Below are 23,724 nucleotides of genomic sequence, written 5' to 3'. Positions count from 1 at the left end.
TTGTTAATTCTTGATACTACTCGCTTAATCTAACGTGAACTTGTTATCGTAGGGCTCTACTCTTATGAGTGTAACGTGTGTAATTCGTGAATATATTTGACAATCTTCCCCTGGATCCCATCACAGCCTTGATACACGTCCCTCACGGGATCCCAACGACGAAGCTTCCAAAAAATTCGCTGACTACGTTGTGCACATCGTACCCTCTGTAACTTCCAAACATTCTAAAAAAATGAACCAGACTCACTTTTCTGTGATAACATTAATTATCCAGTGACTGTCTGGGTTTGTAACCAATAAGAGGAACATTGGACTGGGTTCTTAGTTGAATGTAATACATCGAAATTACCCTAAATCCCTCCCCCCCCCCCCACCCCCCCCCCCCCCAAACCCCCACCACCTACGAAACAAACTAAAGAAAATAGCAAGTGGCAAAACAACCAAAAAATCCCACCTCAAAATCGGTTTAAAATATGAAACATTATATCAATAAATGCATTTGAGGTTCCCTTTGAATCAATTATATTTATTTGTATATTTGGTAGCTGTCATAAAAAAGGATACTTGTGTAAGCAAGAACATACATTAAACTATTAGATACAAAAGGATGGCCGTAAATGCTTTGAATATAGCGCTTTTGATATTTGAAGAAAGAAAATCAAATGTTGAGTAACACAAGACTCTTATAAGCTACAAACACTTTGCATTCTAAAGATGGTAAATTTTATGCAAACTAGATAATTGTTTTTGCTATTTTTGACTTATGAAATCTCAATAATATTAGTTCAAAAGAAATTTATAAATTATCTTTAATTCGATCAGTCACAATACCGCTGGTATAAATCAGAAAAACCTCTAACAAGCCATAACATATTCAGAATAACTAGTAATGCGACCGGAAATTGCAGTGTTTACGAGAGGCAGTTAAACTCCCTCCAGGTGAAAGTTGGTACCGGGATACAAGCAAACAAACAAATGATAACTAAATAAACAATACTTTAACTGCTTAACCTATCTAAGAGATATTCAGAGTAAATCATACTTTTTGTACAGTCTTCTTCCATCCATCCTGGTGTACATCTGTTGTCACATTTCCCAGTCAGTTTGTCACATGAATTATCGTGTGACGTATTACAGTGTCTCATGGAGCAAGATTTGTCACACAGAGAACCATAGTGATAAGAATCACACACTGCAAATACAGAACTACACATGTAATTAATTGTGTCATACTGTTTCCACTCGTAATGGTAGTTACATTCACGCACATTATGCCTACTTTTGTGTGTAAATACAAACAAAGAAACTGCATAGACATATATCTTAAAATGGGTGAAAAAGAGCTACACTGGACTGTCTGTAGATGGATGGTATTTTGTTTAAATGGTTGCTCTCTCAAACATTTCAAAAGTTTCAAAAACACAAATATTTGTTTGTCTCTCTTCACACTCTCTTTAATACTGACATTCATATTTTGTATATCATCCAATACATAATTGTGTTAATAGTTACTACAGTTTTAGGTATACAAGTATTTTATATCTGTGGTCTGTAAATTGTACTGTGTATTTCATAAGTAATACTGTACCACTGCATGTTATCTCAGCCCAGTTTGGTTTACATCCGGCAGTACAGTTTCCTGTTACGTGGTTGCACGGCTCATCTCGACAGTGGCAGAACTGAGTGCAATGTTTGCCAAACGATCCAGGGTCACACGCTAAAACAAATATTTTTAAACGAATGGTATAATGACACATTTTACCTTCTTAGTTATATATATATATAATATATATATATATTATATATATTATATATATATATATATTATATATATATATATATATATATATATATATATATATATTTTTATAGATATATGCCTTTCTGATAACACAGACTACTGTAGAAATGGTTACATACACTACCATCAACGCTTGTGTGATTAATATTAAATTGTACAAGTAATTGAACAAAATCATTTCATTCGTGGTAGTCATCATGGAGAATGCATTAATTTTAATGAATGTATTCACCCACATATCAGTCATAATGGAAACATATTGTATAATATTGTATCATGGAGAAAATGTCACAGTTTGATGAAACATATTTCTGTTTGATTTAGGGCTTCCTAATGATTGGCATTGTCAACAATAAATACGTTGTGGTCATGATTTTGTAAACATGCCCATTTATGTGATGTTTTTTGTTTATAGAATTTATAGAATTTATAGAATTATTTAATAATTTAAATTGTTTTACTGTATTTATCTCTGTGAATATGTCTAAGAAATATTTGCGTTAAATGTTACCTTTTAAACAGTCTTTTCCCACCCATCCTGCTGTACATCCGTTTACACATTTTCCAGTCTGTTTATCGCATGATGATTTATCAGGTGATTCATCACAGTGTCTGCTGGGGCAAGATTTCTCACATAGAGGACCATAGTGGTTTGAATCACACACTGAAAATGTAGAAGTACTAAGTGCAAGAATTGGTTCATACATGTTCTACTCCAACACTATGTATTAGTTACCTACATTGTCATTGTGTGTAGAAGAAAAATGCATAAACATAAAGTCTAAATGGGAAATGAAACGGAGCTTCAAAAGAATAAACTGAAAGTGACAACCTATAGTCCCGTCCCATATAATACAAATGAGCTATATGCTTTGTCTGATATGACTTATAGCATACCACTACCGTCTGTCCACTCCAGTTTGGTTTACATCCTTCTGTACAGTTTCCAGTTACATAGTTACACGGTCCATCTCGACAGTGACAGAATGCACCGCAGCCATTACCGAAAGTGCCAGCATCACAAACTATAAAAGACAAAATTTTTTTTTTTTAAAGTTATAGATTTTGTGCCATACAATGAAATGTGAAATTGAGCCAACCCAAAGCTTAAATCGTACATAACACAGTCGATTTTCAACACGGTCAATAAATATGTATCAAAGTTCTTAATTAAAAGAAATAAACAAATAATTTTAACAATAGCACGTAACTTTTTAATTTTGTAGCAGTAGCATATATTTAAACGCGTTGATTAAGTTTCAAATCAGGAATGAAGTTTATAAACCTGCACGAACTTGTATTGCCAAAAACGAATTATATATATATATATTATATATATATATATACATAATATATATATATATATATATATAATATATGATTCGCGATTGTATGGAACGGTTGTTTGCAAACATTGCAATGAATGCACCTAGTTTTATATTTATATTTGTTTCGTTCAGTAATTGATAGCTTATTTTGAACAGTATATGACATTTGTTCGTTTTGGTCCATTTTGATTTCCATTGGACCAGGTCCATCATGCAAATAGTTTACATCAAAATCGTTTTATGTGGAAACCAATATATATTTATATATATATATTTGTTTTACAAAATTAAAAGTTGAGAATAGATGCGCTATTGGTTTCCACATAAAACGATTTTGATGTAAAATATTTGCATGATGGACCTGGTCCAATGGAAATCAAAATGGACCAAAACGAACAAATGTCATATACTGTTCAAAATAAGCTATCAATTACTGAACGAAACAATATATAGATATAAAACTAGGTGCATTCATTGCAATGTTTGCACAACCGTTCATACAATCGCGAATCACGTGGGCACATGTTTGGTGTGCTGGGCCAGAAATTATGTTTTCAGACGAATCCAGGTAGACTTTAGACATTTGTTATCGGAGTGATCAGGTTTGGCGATGTTACTCCAAGGTCAACATTCAAGCTCATGACCGTTTTGGACGGGAGTCAGTTATGGTCTGGAGTGAAATCACTATGTCTGCCAGAACCCAACTTCACATTGTCCATGGGAGGATCACAAGCCAGTTATATTGAGATAAAATCATCACACTCATAATTGGATAATTTCGTTTATCAAGGCAACAACGCCCAATCTCATCGTAGTACACTAGCAACGGCATTCATGCAACAGCAAAAGATCAATGCACTTCCTTGGCCAGCTTTGAATCCCGGCCTGTCACCTATTGAAGTAGGAGAACGTGAACGTTTCAATATCGCCTGCTTATTTTGAACAATATATATTATACAATAATAATCCATAATATGTAATGATTGTTTGTAGGGTTTTGGATTGTGTCATGTAGGAATGTTGGAAACTTAATGGCCATATACGCAGCCACACAAATGCACGCACAATCGCTTACAAACACCCCCGTTAACTTTGTGTATTGGGCGATTATTTGCATAGCCTGTATTAAATGTACAATTTCGCCCATTGCAATAATTCAGAGGTTACTTAATAATAACAACTACGAATGGGGTCAAAACAGGATATTGTATTATTGTAAATGGTGATGCCCCATATCATACAGCGACCTGTGTATACTTGGATGCTGTAATGACATGGTGGTGCTTAAAGCATTAAATTCGATCCTGCACTAAAGTATGCCAGAAATGGTTATGCATAGAGAATAACTATATTATAGTTAATGAAGTAAGATATGGGCGTTATCCTGAGAAGATATTAATGAAAATTTTCTAATTCAGCCTCATCAGGATAAAGCTGATATCCTGTCATTAACTAGTTAGTATCTTTATCATGCAGATCATAAAACATTATGGGGTAAAACCATTATTTATGTTATTTCAGCTATAATGTGCGATGACCTAGAATGAATGAATGAATGAATGAATGAATGTTTAACGACACCCCAGTACGAAAAATGCATCGGCTGTTGGGTGTCAAACTATGGTAATGCAAACAAATAAAGTGATGATCAACATCAATATAAAAATTCAAGATTTAAATAAAAACCCAGTGTAAAGAACTGTGCAAAAATACAAATATCACAGATAGATACTGACGTTTATTCAAAATTTTAACTGAATCTTCAAGAAAACAAGGGGATTTGTGCTGTATTGGCCATTATCAAAGAACATATTAGACCCGTGCACCACGGAGAAATTACAGCACGCGCAGGGGTGATGACCTAGAAGTCAAATGAGCGATTTTCTAATGTAGCTATACGTGTGACAACAAAAGTCATAATCTGCTAGTATAGTTCATTGTTTTGCTTTTATCTGTCATCATTATTGGCCAACAGAAACTGTGGCTGCAGGATAAATAGACATTAAATGCTGGAACAGAATGAGAAGGCTGTACTCATAATCACAGCTTTGGAAGCCAGGGGTGTAGACTGGTAGGGTTCGAGTGTTGGAACGAGCATCACCCTTCCAGAGGATATAACAATCAGGCTATGCATATATGTGTCCTGGAAAAATGTAGGCAAAATGGTCCACTTTAGAAGTTTGTGTTCGAAAACCCCAGGCCCAGACTATGCTACGTAGTCCATGAGCCAGACCAAACATCGGTACCATCCGAGGGCACCAGACACAATATTATAATTGTTTTAGTATGCACTAGAGTACTAATCAGGTGATTGTCCAGTCTTATATATTAGTTATGAAAATCCCCAGAATAAAAACCATAAAAATGTGTCAGTATTATCATGACCTGTTACAGTATTCAAACAATTGGTACAAACAATTACAATAAATGACCTGTTATAGATAGAAATATGAGATGTATTTACAATTTTACTGCAAAACATATGCAATTTTAAATAGACTATAACACCCATATTGATACTGATTACACCTGACAGGTGAAGTCGCAAGTACTACGTGTAAGAATGCATAGCAGTCCAGCATATTTAATCAAATAACTAAAATAATTATATAAATTTGCTAACAACAAAATAACTTCTGTTGTATCCATATAATCAATGTGCTAATAACTAATTTTTTAAAATCTTAATCTGACAAAACAGTTTATTGAACGTCATTGTATCGGAAAGGACAGGTGTATTATTTCTGGTATCAATATGGTTCGAGGACCTGCAGTCTCAGTTACAGTTAGTAAACTTGTGAAAGTTGTTTATTCCTTTTTCCATCTGGAGAATAGTAGAAGGAAATCGCTTATAAGTTTAAATAGAGTTGTTGAGAGAACAGCTAGGGCAGTTGGGATGTCAGCGGCACAGATTTGTTATATTGTAAAGATAGGTAAAAAAACCAGGGGCTATCTCAAAATTAAAACTATCCAAAGGTCGCAAACATAATTGTTGATGAAATCGACAAACAGGTTATCCAGCGTGCTGTTTACAAGCTATATGAAAATAGGCAACCACCTACTGTAAAACAAATACAGAAAGAAATCGGTGACAGTATGCATATTTCAAATGCTACTTAGACAAGAACATTAAATGCTATGGGATTTATTTATACAAAAAGGGGTGAGAATCAGCATTTGCTTAGAGAAGAACAGTTCATTATTCAACTGCGCTGTGAATACCTTAGACAAAGTACTACATACAAACAATTAGTGTTTGACGTGGTATACTTTAATTCATGGGTGAACAAAAATCATTCGACAGACATAATGTGGTTGCCAAAATATTTATCACATGCACCTAAGGATCCATCTGGTAAAGGTAGAAGACTGATCATCTTGCATGCAGGTACTCGTAATGTTGGCCTCACCCCTGTCTGTTAACTCGTTTTCGAAGCGAAAAATGGCATGGAGATTATCATCAGGAAATGAATGGAAGTGCATTTACTGACTGGATAGAACATCAGCTTCTCCCACAGCTAAACAACCCCTCAGTTATTGTGATGGACAATGCATCCAACAATTTCAAAAAGAAAAAAGTGAATTACAGATCATAAAGTACACTATACCCAGATGGCCATATCTTGCATTGTCTTTTACCCTAAACTATATTGGTTACTTCAAATACAAGATTATGTAGGCGGTCATGAATTCAATTATCGCAAACTAGCTGCAAAGAAATGCTTTATGTGCATCACCCGAAACAATCTAAAACATAGTCTAACCGCCCAATCTGATTCAAATTGGATAATAATATCAGCTCAGTGGAGCTGATTTCAATCAAACTGGCTGACCGCTGTACACCAATCTCTTTTTAAACTATGCACATGTAATGTTGCACCACATAGACCAAGGACCTAATTCACAAAAGTCTCTTAGGCTCTGCTAGACAACAAAGCATCCTTGTTGCAAGTCTTTTAGTATTGCATTGCGAAATGGCGAAGTTGCGAGAGTTTAGTGAATTAGGCCCCAGGTATATAATGCAAACCTGTTTGTGATAAAAGGGCAGGTTGCAACCAATGACTGATATTTTGACTGTGGAATCAGTTTTTCTCATTCCAATGTTTTTGTCTCTTGACATTGGATATATTGCCCATTGTACTTCTTGCATGTAATTATTTTATTTGGACTGAAATCTGAAGAAGCACATCTGAAATTTTGCATTTAAATCGGTGTAGTTCACCAGCTCAGTTACCATATACTATTATGTGAATGTCATGGAACAAATGCTCGAACTACCGTTGCAATAAGAAGTAAATTTACGCAATGTTATGAGAACATTAAAGTGAAGTGGCTGAATATATGTAGTCAAACCTGTCTTAAGCGGTCACACAAGTGAGTAGAGAAAAGTGACGACTTAAGACAGGTGTCCGCTGATTACAGGTTGTCACACATACAGTCTATACAATGTAAGTTGTTGCTGTTGTTTCTTTCTTGTAGTCTAATTAATGGATGTGTCGTATACAGTTAATTATAAATCAACTTTCGACATGTCGCCGCCTCGCAAATAATGTGTAACTAGAATGTATTAATTTTACCGTTCTCAGTACGTTTGGTTTCTTTTTTCCTTTTAATTAATACTGCGTGTGGTGTACTGTCATTATAAGGAATCTACAAATGTCATACTTAGCCTACCCAGAATAAATTAGATGCATGATTGAGTCGTAGTTTCTTAATTGGTACACAGTTGAGATGTCGGGACTGAATGGTTACTAGTATTTCTGAAGGTGTGAAGATCGCTTATTTGCTGCACCCTTTGAATGTTGTTAAAAATACCCCTTTTATATAATAGTACACATTATATCTGTGGCCGCTTAATACAGGTATGTGTGCACATTGGGATCCGGTCTAATTGGCCGCTAACTGCATCAGACAGGTGACCATTTATTACGAGTGCATTTACATTAACACTCGTTTGGGAGTGAAAAACAGTGGCCGCTTCCGAAGGTGACCGCTGATTACAGGTGGCCGCTAGGACAAGTTTGACTATGTATCATTAAAATGTCTACAGTGTTTACATCGTTAGGTCATTGATCATTGAGTGGTTTATTTTCAAAATGAACTATTTGTTGTTGGCAATAATCCTTGTGTCGTTATTTGAATCCTGGGAATATATAGCAACTAAGTCCATTTGGTGGTGGCTGATCATTTGCAGGCAGCGTATTTCCTCTAATAATCGCTGGGCCTCAAGTGAGCACTTTGCAACAAAATAAACGCCGATCCACTAATAAGCGCCGGGCTTAGCAGTTTGTTTCAATATTGTTGTTGTAGGTGATGCTAAACGTATAAATTGGTTATTTCTTTATTTTTGGAACCATTTTGGAATCATGGATTAGGAAGTGAATGCGAGAAGTCAAAAGCTTGCCATATAGAAAAGCCCGTATTTGAAGTATAAATTATTTTTTGGAGAAAACATATAAAATGTAAGCTATGGCCACTTTTTAATCTTGTCGGACATTTTCATGGCTATATTGGATTTAAATGACGGAGCAATATCTCAATTAGATGATTATAAATGCATTTCTTGGCCTATAGCATTCATTTAATAACATCAAAGTATCTTCCTAGTTGGCGGCCATCGTGAATAAAATATGTTGTAATGCGTTAATAGTTAATAGAGAATAGTTAAAAATTAATTCCTAATGAATGATGTCAAACGCATGTCAGTTTGTGTGATTACAATGAATTAATATAGAACAACGCTATTAAATTATTAAAATGTCCCCTATCTACTAAAACTCATTTTCTGACCGTACGCTACACTGGTACCAATACAACATACGAAGTTATGACAATACTCAGAACAGGATGTAAACCGGTTCGTAGTATCATTTCTATATTCACATCCATGTATGGCAATCGAAAGTAAAAGGCATCTAGAGAAAACAAATCAGTAGTTGAGGTAATACATAAAATAACTAACTCGGTATCAGTTACTATCAAAGTTATGTGGAGTCATAATTATTTCATTTGGGACATAAATTTAATAATAACTGACATGTCTTTTATTATCCTTATGTGTCCAGTTTGACAGAACCAATACGTTTCTTACCCTAGAGTCATAATGGAGAATATATAATATATTAATTTTATCACTATATTTATGAAACGTGAGATTTGTCACTTAATTAATAGCTATTAACATTTTTAATACAACATTAGCAAATAATAAATACAGGTTTAATGCACAGAACAAAAATACATATTGACTATTGAAAAAGAACAATATATACTTCGGCTTTTAAAACATCATGGAGGACTGGTTGGAAATATTTTAGAATGATATAACTAAAGAAGAATCTAATTTAAATAGAAATGAGAGAAGTAACGAATAGGCTGGCTTACCAAACACTTGTACTTCACAGAAATTCATCGCCGTGTCACCCTTCTGCCAAGACTTTTGACTGTTGTATGTATCTTGGTAAAGTGTGATGTATCTAGCTGTATCGTCACATGTCATCCACATCACATCTGGACTGGACCGTGTTACTGAACCACATAGGTGACCAGTGGGTTTGGGGCTTCCATCAACAGAACTGTACACCGCAACACCATTTCTGCGAAGTCTGTCTGTGCATATATTATATAATAAGGTTTGATAAAAGCCTCGCATAAGATTATATTTTAATATAAATTAAGAATAAACTTAGTTCAACAAGAATGTATACAAAATATTGTTCAGTTCTGTTCGAGCTATTACCATAAATATAAAGGGCCACTGGATTGACAAAAACAAAATCCAGCAAATAAAAGGCCCTCCAAAACGACACACTTAAACATTTCTCCACAATAGCCCACTATAATTACCATCCCAAGGGCTGTTCCACCCAAATCAAACCACCAGAAACAATACCAACAATGTCCAAGTTGATTAAGAACAATGGTTTCAAATGCAATCGCCAATATGCTTACGCCAGTTTTGGAAAGTTGAGAAAAACCCCAACAATTTCCGTATATTGCTAATTGCTGAATTGTTAAACCTGCTACAGAATGAAATAGAGTCATCCATTTGGAATGTGACAGAAAAAGTCGTTATGTATATTGTCGATTATTTATTTATTTATTAAGACAGAGAGAGAGAGAGAGAGAGAAATGAAATGAATGAATGTTTAACGACACCCCAGCACGAAAAATACATCGGCTATTGGGTGTCAAACTATGGTAATGCAAATAAATAAAGTGATGATCAACATCAATATAAAAATTCAAGGTCTAAACAAAAACAGTGTAAAGAACTGTGCAAAAATACAAATATAAATATCACAGAATTTTACGGACACCGAATTTTACTCTAAACTTCAATTTGTGCTGTATTGGCCATTCTCAAAGAGAATGTTACACCCCTGCACCACGGTGAGGTTACAGCACGCGCAGGGGAGAGAGAGAGAGAGAGAGAGAGAGAGAGAGAGAGAGAGAGAGAGAGAGAGAGAGAGAGAGAGAGAGAGAGAGAGAGAGAGAGAGAGAGAGAGAGGTAAATTAATGTATTTGAGGGCCAAGTTAAAATGTCATATGTTAACATAGAGCCTATGGTATGGCCAGCTTTATGAGCACAGTAACAGGAAAACAAAGGCGACCATGGCCCTATCGGCCCTCACCTCTTCCGCAGCCCCTAATACACAATTTGAAATAGAAAAATCATTATTAGGTTTAAAAAAAAGTACACATGTATATTGTTTAGTTTTTTTTAGACTGGCACTATCTAATATGTTTAGTCATGTCCCCAGAAATTTTTTTTTTAGGCACACGGCAGAACAAAATTTAATTTTCTTCATTTCTTAAACTCTATATTTGATTATTCCTTTGTTAATCTGTCTATGGAGGGCCTACTAGTTGGGCATCTCTTTTGTAAGATGTAATATGTATGTAGGATGCATTTTCTTTTTATACTAATCATATCTGAAATTAATTATCAAAACACTACCGAAGGATGCTGTGATGGTGGTGTAAACAAATAACCCAAATGAAAGTGAAAATGCTGCATTAAAGTAATGGGTAGGAGTAGCCTGTGTGGTGGTCATGACTTTACCTTCTCAATGAGTCAGTATCTATGCCAAGTGTCAACATGTCCATGGACCAACATTATGAAGGCTGGTTTTCTGAGACACAGATGTTTAACACCAAATTTAAAATGTGCTGACATGTTGTAATAAATGTTTGGTTTTTGCTACTGACACCAAACAAAATTGACCATAACAGCAAAATACTTTTCAAGTTATAACCTAGAATTTATTTTCATAAATATCCTGAAACTGGACATTTTAATATTTGTTCAGTTTATTATTACTTTTTAAAATAAACGTTTGTTTCTTTGTTGTTGTTGTTGTTGTTTGTTGGTGTTGTTTTTTGTTTGGTTGTAGGGTTTTTTGTGTGGTTTTTGTGTGGGTTGTTTGTTTGTTTTTTTGTTGTTGTTTTTTTTTTTGGGGGGGGGGGGGGGGTGTCTTTTTTTCCCCCGCCTAACTAGACTATTTTGGACAAATGTAGCAAAAACCTAACATTTTATTTTGCAGTGCCTTTTAAGCTGTATAACACTGTATACTACTTTTACTTTTTGGGGGAGTATTTTGACTACATTATGATAAATTCTAGCATGACACCGAAAAACACCCACACTTTTGGACTGAAATTTGAAAATGTAAATACCAGATAGTTATTGTTTATGTTCAAATACATATACATTCTAAGTAAGTTACTGTGGCCATATATTGAACATGGAACAAGCCATGTGTGAATACTGCATGTAATTCATGAAATTAATGTAATTAGTGTTAAGTTAATTGGTGGTGTACCTATATTCACTTTAAATTATTAGTAAACCATAAGTGTATTTTTATATATAGAGTACACTTGTACAGGTATGTGCATAGGAAAACCCTAAGTTAAGTGAGCCATAATTATTTCTTACTGCATCTGGTTGTAGAAATCCACATTTGTAAAAATCAGTATTTTGTGTATTTAATTTATAATTTATTACTCTTACAGCCTTTGGAGAGAAAAAAAAAGTATAATGTCTAAAGCAGTTTTCAATTGTTGTTAATTTCGTTATCAGTGGAAATCATGAAAAGTCATAAATGTTCTTGGTAAATAAGTGTATAAACCATGATTAAGATAATTTACAGTGGACTTTTCTTAATATAATTACTGAAAAGTAGAATATTTAGATACCGGAATGTCAAATAGATTTATGTTAAAACAGGCTCTGCGAAATCAGAATTCCTATCAGATTAGGGGGCGGGATATAGCTTAGTCGGTTTAGTGCTCGCCTGAGGTGCTTACGTCGCAGGATCGAACCACCTCGGTGGATCCATTCAGCTGACTGTTGTTTCTCGTTCCAACCAGTGCACCACAACTGAACAAAGCCCGTGGTATGTGCTTTCCTGTCTGTGGGAAAGCGCATATAAAAGATTCCATGCTGCATTAGAAAAAAACAAATGTAGCGGGTTTCCTCTCATGACTACGAGTCATAATTACCAATTGTTTGACATCCAATAGCCGAAGATTAATTAATCAATGTGCTCCGGTGGTATCGTTAAACAAAAACAAACTTTCCTATCAGATTATATCATTTTGTACATATTGCAAAAAAATACCACTAACATTTCTAATTTCATGTAAATGCATTGTTATATTTCTACTTACATGTAAAAAAGAAAAAGAAAATGAACAACAAAAAACAGTATATTTAATATTTAAAATTTCCTATTTATTTTTTATCATTTGAAAATTTAATATTTATTTCTGTAATTATATGTATGTTATTGATTTTTAATTTTATTTTATTACCTTTATATATATAATTTTTTGAATGTTTGATTTTACATTTTATACATATAATATTTGTTTTTTTACCATAACTCTTTTTTTTTTCATTCAAATAATTTATTAAAATAATTATGTTGAAAACTGGTTGAATTTTGTGGTTTTAAACGCGTATATCTGCATATTAAATCGTGATAACAAACATTGAATAGAACCCGAAAGTAAACAGCGAAGAATGGAACGTGGCGTTTTACAAATTAAAACTTCATTAAAGGGACATTCCTGAGTTTGCTCCAATTTTTAAGATGTTAACGACTAACAGATACTTTTTAACGATTATAATTGAATATCAAATATATGTTTCTGCATAAAATATTAGTGGTTGTATATTAAACGTGTTTTGATCGTTCTTTTATTTGTACTAGGTTAAATTCCGTTTTATTTCCTCTTTTTTTTTCGTACGTACGAAATTATTTGAAGACAAAATCCAGTTTGGGCTTCTTGCAAATATTAAGATGACCAGAAACACATTGAATATACAGACACTGATATTATAAACCAGAAAATATATTTAATATGTAAGTTTAATCGTAGAAATATTTTATTAGTCAGAAACATCTTACAATGCAGGAAACTCAGGTTTGTCACTTTAAATGCTGTTACTGTTTTTTTTTTTATTGCAAGCACTCGCGTATTATCAGTCAAATATGTGCACATTTAATGGTTTTGGCATTGTGGATATATGATAGAAACTGGTGAGAACGATAGGGAATAGGCTACATGGTTTGCGGAAACCCACGATTTGAAAACTTTATTTTCTTCTCTTTTTTTCTTCCAATTTATTTTTTTACCAGCAACTGCGGAATTTAGTAGATATTTTTTTTCATTATTTACTTTAATTTGTAGCCGTTCTACGCTTCATTCACATATATGCTCATAATTAGGTCGGGAATAATAGAGTGGATATACTGATCGGTGCGTTACGACAATACAAATTAGAAACCGGAATTGTGTATAGTGCACGAACGCCACCTGTCGGAAAGTATCTGATAGTACCCTAGTAGTAGTTGTGTTATTTTGGGAACAATTATAGTTTTTACAACAACAATTCTGCCCATAACTGTAAGTTTTCTTGTTGACCAATGTTTCACAATATTTCCCATTTCGAGAATGTATGGTTCTATATTTTACAGAATCATTTCTTCTAAATTAAGTGAACATTTATACCTAATAAAGTGAAGTGTTCTTTCCCACATTCTATTTTCCATTATGCTAGATGAAAAACCTCTTTTGAAAATATCTTGGGTCCTATCCATACAATTTGAGATTTAGAGTAGTTCATTTTTAAGCCAGAAACAGCTGCACACATTTCTAATATTGTTAATGTAATGTCGAGAGATTCGGGTGACCCATCTAAAATAAAAGTTGTAACATCTGCATACTGAGATATAACATAATTTACCCATCAATAGCTCTACCCTTAATTTCTTTAGAGTTTCGAATTAGTATTTCTAATATTTCAGAACATATAAGGTGACAATGGATCGCCTTGTCTACATCCTCTTTCTAGATTAAAACTGCGATAAAACTCCGTTTTGTAATATTATCGACTCTGAGTTATTATTAAAAGTTTTTATCCAATATTTAGTTGAATATTTAAAATTAAAAATATCTCGAGATTGCTCAATTAAACGCCAGGAGACCGAGTCAAAATCCATTGACACTAACATCCCTGGTATTTTATGATATTCGGTACGTTGCGTTTTGTCATAAATTAATAAATTATTTTCACCTATGTACCTGCCTTTAATAAAAACCAGTCTTATATTTCGCTATAATTTAATCTAATACTAATTTCAGTCTATTGGCAATGCATCCAGTTGCAATTTTGCATGTACAGTTTTAAAGAGTGATGGGTCGCCAATTCTTTAAAAACTATTTTGATTTATTGACTTTTGGAATACACGTAATAAAGCCTAATTTTTGTATACTAAACATTTTTGTTTATACTGTAGCTATAGTTAACGGATCTGACAATAAAATGTCCTACATTTATCCAAAACAAACTCCTTAAAGAATTAATATTTTTCAGAAATGCTAATGCTTCTCTCTAATGTATCTCCTCTTCTAATTCTTCTGCTTGTATATCTGTTAATGTATTTACCTTAATCATATTAATATTTATAATATTTTCTTTTGTTGGTGGAATACTTTTTGAATATAAATTTTCATAAAATATTTTTTGTTTCCTCTATGATTTTAGTTTGTTCAGTTACTATGCTGCCGTAATCGAGTTCTATTCTGTTTGCTATGATAATTTCTGGATTCCAAGCTACAAAACTATTTAATAGGTGTCTCCCCTTCTTCTATCCATTTTGTCTGAGATCCAATGAAATAACTGTTTAACTTATTATTGTGTATTTCTATTAGTTCGTTTCGTTTTGCTTCTAGTAAGACTGATGTTACATTATTATCATCCTCTTTGAGTGTCCTTATTTCATCACGAATATTTGATCCAAAATGTGTTGTTTTGTTTCTTAAATGAATAATACGAAATAGTGTTTTCCCTAATTTCCATTAATAGAACGTTTACGGAAAATTGTTTCTTAATTGCAAATTGGAGTTAACGTATGCACCTATAGTTACTTTCAATTGATACTTTATTTGCAAGGGATATTAAATTGTCTGAAAGAAAAACAAAATCTAATATCTAGCTTGTTTAACACGATGTTTTTTAGTCCATGTATATATGTTTTTAAATATGGATAAACTTCACGAAATTGATATATGAAACAAGATTTCTGAAAGTGTTCTCTAGTTTTGGGATTATTTATATGTATCTAAATCTGGGTTAAGTAGTAACTTGAAGTCATCACATATAACTCGTTTTCAAATTCTTTAATGGAGTTAAAACTTTTCTCACAAACGTGTGGCTTATTTGCATTCGTTCCATAAATATTAGCTAGTGTACTTCTCTCCCCTTCTATAGTTATATCTATAATTATATAATTACCTGAATTATGAGTTTTCATTTTATGCACTTTATATTCGAAATTATTGTTCAGTAATATAGCTACGTCTCGTGAATTCCCAGAGTATTAGCTAAATAAACATAAAATTAGAATGATTTAAGATATAGCACGGAACATTTCTTTAAAATGCAAATACATTTTCTTTTAAAGTAAGCTGATTTAAATAGTGTGGTGGTATATTTGTAATATGACCCCGCACATGTTTCAGGCACAACAGCAGCTAGTACACTGACACTACTAGTTCAAAGTACATTACACGAATTTACTAAGCAGATGACACAACAAACACTGTCACATGTATTACCAATGGCAGGACTGGTAGTATTAACTGTGGAATGAAACGTTAGGTGGACTTTAAACTTTAACCCGCTGAGATACTATTTGGTGTAGTGCTACCTCTGATAACAAATGAGACACTACATATTGTATCTATATATTCCATTTGGTCTATTTACATTATGTTGAAAAATTAAAGTTTGCTTTGTTTGCTATATTTTACGACACCACTAGAGGACATTGATTTATTAATCATCGACTACTGAAAGTCAAGCATATGGTACATTGTTCCATTAGTAGCAAGAGATCTTTTATATGCACAATCCCATAGAGAGGATAACGCATACCACGGCCTTTGATATACCAGTCATGAGGGGCATAGACATGATACGGAATGGTAGCTAGTTTAACATCCTAATTATTACCCACAATCCATTTTAATTTATATCATTCAACTAGTTTGGTTGACATTCCTGTAAAACTGTAGTGCGTCAATCGATGACGTCACGAAGTGTTACGTCCCACTTGGCGTTATAGTAGGACGTATCATTTTGATGTGCACCAAAATTTGTTTAACCATATGGGTGATAATAATTAATCTCTTCTATTTTGGAAGTCTATCACTGAAAATGTTTTTTGCAAACTTACAGTGTGTAAATATTGTAGTGTTGTTTTTAATCACGTTTCGGTACAACTTACAGTCTGTTCTGAAGTGAATGGTTAACTTGTGTATGTAGCATTCTCTTCCAAGGTCTACCTGCCACCATTCGAACGACGACGAGATTCCTGTGTGGATACACGACCCTTCGCTAAAGCGTGTGCTCATTCTGCCATCTACAGCACGTGACGATTTTATCCATTTTTTCCAGTAAGAACTCTGCCTGGTTCCTTTATCCAGAGCTATGTTTTCTGAAACACATAAAATATCAATACTGTATATAGATAGTTGTGAAACCACATGGATGATGATGATAATGACGACGATGATAACAATCATGTTGGTGCTGCTGCTGCTGCTGATAATGATGATATTATGATGATGTTGATGACGACGACAACAACAACAATATTAGCAACCGCAACAACTCCAGTAATAATAACAATAATAATAATAATAATAATAATAATAATAATAATAATAATGTAGGACACAATATTAGTAATTGATAACCACTAATGTCAGCGATGTCTTTCAAAAGTATTTCCAAATGATGTTAGTGATCTCCAAAATAATCATATTAAATAATATGTTCGATTTACGTACGTTTTGACAACTGTTATATACGTTGAAAGTGGGTAATAAATAAAATGCCATAATAATAATAATAATAATAATAATAATTTAAGGACACATTATACTGAATGAATGAACGCTGGCATAAAAATACATCGGTTATTATGTGTCTAACTAAGCGAATTATACTTAAAAGTATACTTAACGAAAATATGTATAATATTAGAAATTAATTTTACGTGTATTGCATTTTTGTCCGGACCATCCTTTGTTGCAGTTACCGGAACAGCCCGTGACGTCATTGCAGGTTTCAGTGTTACAGTGACATTGATAGCTGCAGTCTAAACCGTACATTCCTGTTGTGCAGACGCCTGACAAAAAGAGAAGGAAAAACCCAACAACAACAACTGCAATACTTGTACAGGTTATGTAAGATGTTTAGCTACGTGTACTTAAAACAATGTCATATTACTTTTATTGTTATTGTAACGCTATGTACTAGTACGGTAAAGCTGGATTTATTTTAAGGATATTAGATGTAGTTGAAAAATAATATATTTCACGTTGTGATGTTGAAATGTCAAGGGTTTGCATGGTATGTGTATGTATATTTGGGAAACGATCTCGTTAATGCTCTTATGTTGTAAAGTCAAGCGTTTGGAGGGTATGCGACAATGAATTTGACAAATGTTCTCGTTCATACTTTGATGTTGGTATGTTAAGGGTTTCTGGAATATGTGTATTTGAGAAATGTTCTCGTTCATCATCATCACCATCGTCATCATCATCATAATTCCCCTTAGTATCATCATCATAATTACCCTCAGTGTCATCATCATCATCATCATCATCATCATCATCATCTCTATCTGAAACATATCCAGGTTCCATGGTATCACAACATTGATATCTGATTGTCAGTAAACCCCAGTGGTACAAAAACAGTGTGTTTTGATCAAGCATTTGGTAATTTGGATATAGGAAGGAAACCAGCTACAATGTTTCATTAGTAGCAAGGGATCTTTTATATGCACCATCCCACAAACAGGATAACACATACCACGGCCTTTGGTATACCAGTCATGGTGCACTAGCCGGAACGAGAAATAGCCCAATGGACCCACCAGCGGGGATCGATCTCAAACCGACTGAGCGCCACGTGAGCGCTTCCCCACTGGGCTACATCCCATCCTGTTGCTTGAATAGTGTCGTGCAGCTGAAAAGATAGCTTGATTATAACCAATACATAGGTCGTGGTCATTCAACGACCCTCACACTTTTAAGAAAAACAATCATGTTTCCTTTCATTCATAGAGAGCACTCGACACACAGAAACAAATCATGACTATATTTTGCTTTACATTGATGAGATTGTTATTCTTTGACCAGCCCTTGAAATTTAAACTATTCAGAAGCTTATTTGGTACAGTACTAGACAGTCCGTATAAATATCTGCTTTTTGTCAATTTTGCCCCCGAAATGGTCAAAATTACTGTTTTGTCTTACGTAGGGTCAATAAGAATCAGCACTATTTTTTGTCACAATCATAAAGTAGGCTTCTCAAAAATTCCTTACTTAAAATTCTGATTAAAGCCATGGACCTCTTAGAGTACTGAAAGTGACCTATATTCACTGTTGTCGAAACAATGGCGCCACTAACAAAAAAGAAAAGGAAACAAACAAAAACGATTTAAGTTTTATATGTATACTATTTATGGATACAAACATCACGTAATTGTTATTTATTTCAGTTATATTTCAGGTACTATATCCGGGTGTGTTTAAATTCAAGTTGACGAATTCTTCAAATCTAAATCCACACTACTGAGAAATATTCTTAGTCATTTAACTTGTTTAACCATTAAACGGAACACATGATATAATACTAGAACACTGGCGTATGAAGGGGGGGGGGGGGGGGCACATTCCCCCACTGCGCCTCCCCCCCCCCCCCCCCCCCCTTCATACGCCAGTTTTTTTGTGTTTTTTTGTTGTTGTTGATCCAGTAGCAACATGTCATATCATAGGGTTTAACGTGCACATTCCGAACAAGCTGTTGTAGCGCACTCCGTCCATCCAGTAGCAACAGCAATGGATTATATATATACTCTTAAAAAACAACAACTTGACATTGGTAAAAATAATGCTATCGGATTATTTTTTACCAATCTGATTAAAATTGGCTCTACTGGTCTCACCAGTAGATCTAACAGCATTGCATGGACTCCCATGTCCAGGTGACATTTCATCTATTAATAACAATTTAAATATCGACCAATTACATTTCACCCTTTATAACGTTATTCGGGAGCATACAAATTCAAAAAATATCGGTCAAGACTATTTATGCAATAGGCGAACTTGTTGGTCTATTTCAACATTGAAAACACAGGGGGAAAAGTGCAGTAATAAATTCTGAATTGTATATTGGTATAAACAGATTTTATGGCTATACCATCACGTGTTGTTTGTTTGTTTGTTTGTGTTTTGTCTTGAAACGAATTTTATTTATAATTTTATATTGAAATTAGTTTCCGGCATACTTCGTAATTCACCCGAATCATTACGTATACCCTCGGCATAATCCCGTATGTTTTCAAATTCTTTTCAAATCACTGGCATGGTTTTGTAAGTAAGGTTTTGATTGGTCGAATGAAAGGTCAACTGGACATGGGTTCCAACGGGATGCTGTTAGATCCACATCTAATTTTATTTGTTTTGCAGAATCAAAGACATCGTAAAGACAATCAAGTAAATGAGCGAATGGTGATGCAAAAAACATTTTAAACAACCCCACTCCGATTGGCATAAACGTAGTCATAGTCAACGTTTGTATTAAAACCCAAAAATGCAACCCTCAGAAAAGCACGTGCATCATGAAGTTCTGTAACTTTGTATGCCGAACCCTAGGCAAAAATAAAGTTTGTTTTGCTTAACGTCCAATCCTTTCAGTTCCAACGGGCCTGATCAGATAACACACCACCTCCTGGTGATCACTGAACTATACTAGGTAATGCATTTGATAAAGATCTTTGAAATTTTAGTCTGTATACCCAAGCCGCCAGACGACGGTATATGGATGAGATTTTGGCATAGTGAATATATTCAATGACGAGGTAACAACAGTCTATACAACACTAGTTGTGAGCGCAATCTCATACCAAACAAACGAGAAAAGTCAGCACTCTACACTGCTTAGAAAATCTGCATAACACAGAACGTTAAAGTCATTTTAGAGTTACTTTTCATGGCGTAATTATTCACGACAAAAACATGCTTTCTTGTAACTTTGACATTAACAATAATTCGGCCATACTGACTATTAGAAGCAAGGTCTAACTCAGTTGGTTTATTCTTATTGTCGTGTTTTTATCCAATTAAGATCCACGTACGCTGTCCTGGGAACACGGTTCAGCTATCTGGGCTGTCTGTCCTGGACAATGGGTTAGAGGTTAGTGACGGAGAAGTCGGTATAGTAGCTCTAAACATACATCTTTAGTCGTAGGAGCCGGTACATGAATACGAACCCAGTACCTACCAGCCTTAAGTCTGATGGCTTTGCTTCCACAGCACTTAGTCCGGTGACAGAGCAGACGTTTCATGTGTTAAGTGTCGTAGTTTAGTCCTCCCAACCCCCCCCCCCCCCCCCCCCCATCAAATGAACTGACGTATTCGGATGTTTTCCTATATCGTATAAACTACTTTTCCTGCTTTACGTCAGTCTAGGATCGATTCTCGGCAATGGATCCATTAGGTTATTTCTCGTTCCAGCCAGTGCTCCAGAATTAGTGTAAAAAAACAACAACGTCGTGGTGTCTGCTATCATGTATGAACACTTGCTGCTATAATCCAAAACGTTTAGCCCATTGCGTGGCGCAGCAGGTTTCTTCTATCATTATCAGTGTGTTCCTTAACCGGTTGTCTGACACCATATAACCTTTAATAAAAATGTGTTGAGTCCGTCGTTAAACAAACAATTTCATGCTTCCTTTCTGTACCACATCGGTTATAACTCAGATAGCTCAGATATGTGTGTGTTTCTCCAAAGATACATCCTACCAATTTTGTAAATGTTTATGTGGCGTAAACGTGACAGTACAATATATACTGTCTTGGATGTTGAAAAGGAAACAAACAAAAACTAGTTGTAAATATTACATACACATTAATCTGCATCTATCTCAAGTATATTTGTATGTACACTGTCTGGGTTTGTTTGAATAAACGACGAAATCTAAATCTAAATTCACACTATCATAACACGGTCTTGGTGATTACATTTGTACAACTTCTAATACATACAATTTTATGAACAAATAATAACAAAACATCCCTTCCTACCTGACACTGAGTGTGTTTGAAAACAAATCCATGATGCGAAGAGAATCAGACAGGACCAACACGTCGACATTTTGTGACATCTCTCAAACCAGGATGTTAAAATTGTCGTTCTAGAGGTACAGGACTGTGTGGTGTTTGTAACAAGATCGTTTTCTTTTGTGTACGCACGAGTAAACGTATCAGTCGCGAAGCAGGAAGGTTTTATATATATATATATATATATATATATATATATATATATATATATATATACAATCGGCTTTGCTAACTAGAATTTTGTACTGAACATATACCACGCCGTTGTATCGTGGAGGAGTCGTCTCAGGGAAGGGACATAGCCCAGTGGTAAAGCGCTCGCTTGATGCGCAATTGGTCTAGGGTCGATTCCTGTCGGTGGACTCATTGGTCTATTTATCGTTCTACCCAGTGGAATATGACTGGTATATCAAATGTTGTGGTATGTGCTGTCCTGCATGCGGGATGGTGCATATAAAAGATCCCTTGCTACTAATGGAAAAACGTAGAGGGTTTCTTCCCCAAGACTATAATATGTAAACATTACCAAATGTTTAACATCGAATAGCCGATTATTAATAAATTAATGTGCTCTAGTGGTGTCGTTAAACACAAACATCTTTCATCTGACTTGTAGCTACTGGGTTCCCATATCAGAGTAAGTTTAACCGTGTTTCTGTAGGACTCTTCTCTCTATAATTATAATGCATATTAGTGTATTTCGGAATAGTGGGCCCCTTCCATAAGAAACATTAAAGTTTGTTTTGCTTAAAGCCCAACCTTCACCCTTTCAGTTCCGACGGGCCTGATCAGATAACACATCACCTCCTTGTGATCACTGAACTATACTAGGTAACGTATTTGATATAAATCTTTGAAACTTTAGTCAGTATACCCAGGCCGTCACACGAGTATATGGATGATTTTCGTATACAGTGAATATATTCAATGACGAGATAACAACAGTCTATTTAACACTAGTTGTTAACATAATCTCACACCAGACAAAGGAGAAAAGCCAGCACGCCTCACTGCTTAAAAAACATGCACAACACAGAACGTTCAAGTCATTATTAAGTTACTTTTAATGGTGTAATTCTTCGTGACATCGGGCTGGATGCAGCCCAGTGGTAAAACGTTCGCTTGATGCGCGGTGTTGAATCGATCAAGTCATTCATAATTTACTTTTACTGGTTACTCATAATATTGTGGTGGATGTAGCCCAGTGGCAAAATGCTCACTTGATGCGCGGTTTGGGATCGATCCCCGTATGGGATTGGGCTATTACTCGTTCCAACCAGTGCACCACAGCTGTTATATCTACTAACGGAAAAATGTACCAGGTTTCTATATGACTATATGGCAAAATTACTAAATGTTTGACATTCAATAGTCAATGATTAATAAATCAGTGTCCTCTAGTGGTGTCATTAATCTAAACAATTGTGTTTTGTTTTCAGACATAAATATATTTTCTTGATAACCTAGTTTATTAATAATTAATTATCTTCGGGTGTATATGTTCAATTAAGGTCCATGCACGCTGTCCCGGGAACACACCTCAGCTATATGGGCTGTCTGTCCTGGGCAGTGGGTTAGTGGTTAGTGAGAGAGATGTCGGTAAAGTGGGTTTACACCAACACATAGAGTCGTAGGAGCAGGTACCGGAATACGAACCCAGTACCTGTCAGCCTTAAGTCCGATCGCTTACCTTCCACACCACCGAGGCCGGTGACAGAGCGCACGCTTCAGGTATTACGTGTCATAGTTTAGACACACACACCCCTCATCAAATGAACAGACGTATTTGGATGTTTCCCTCTATATTGCTTTACAACAGTCTAGGAACTATTCCCGTCGGTGGATCCATTAGTTTATTTCTCGTTCCATAGAGTGCTCCAC

General features: G+C 34.7%; 1 protein-coding gene across 1 annotated transcript in view; it reads right to left on the bottom strand.

Moving 5' to 3' along the window:
• LOC121387151 (multiple epidermal growth factor-like domains protein 10) overlaps positions 1-23,724 on the bottom strand; it is a 45,607-nt gene that overhangs the window by 15,841 nt on the left and 6,042 nt on the right. The window contains exons 5-10 of the mRNA XM_041518176.1: positions 16,932-17,141; positions 9,514-9,738; positions 2,699-2,728; positions 2,313-2,465; positions 1,589-1,717; positions 1,043-1,192 (exon numbers count right to left, since the gene is read on the bottom strand). Coding sequence (XP_041374110.1) covers positions 1,043-1,192; positions 1,589-1,717; positions 2,313-2,465; positions 2,699-2,728; positions 9,514-9,738; positions 16,932-17,141 — 897 coding nt within the window. The remainder of the gene's footprint in view (positions 1-1,042; positions 1,193-1,588; positions 1,718-2,312; positions 2,466-2,698; positions 2,729-9,513; positions 9,739-16,931; positions 17,142-23,724) is intronic.

This window comes from Gigantopelta aegis, chromosome 13 (genome assembly GCF_016097555.1).
Source record: "Gigantopelta aegis isolate Gae_Host chromosome 13, Gae_host_genome, whole genome shotgun sequence".
Taxonomy (NCBI): Eukaryota; Metazoa; Mollusca; class Gastropoda; order Neomphalida; family Peltospiridae; genus Gigantopelta; species Gigantopelta aegis.
Note: the sequence above shows the minus strand (reverse complement) of the source record. Positions and strands in the feature narration are given on the sequence as shown.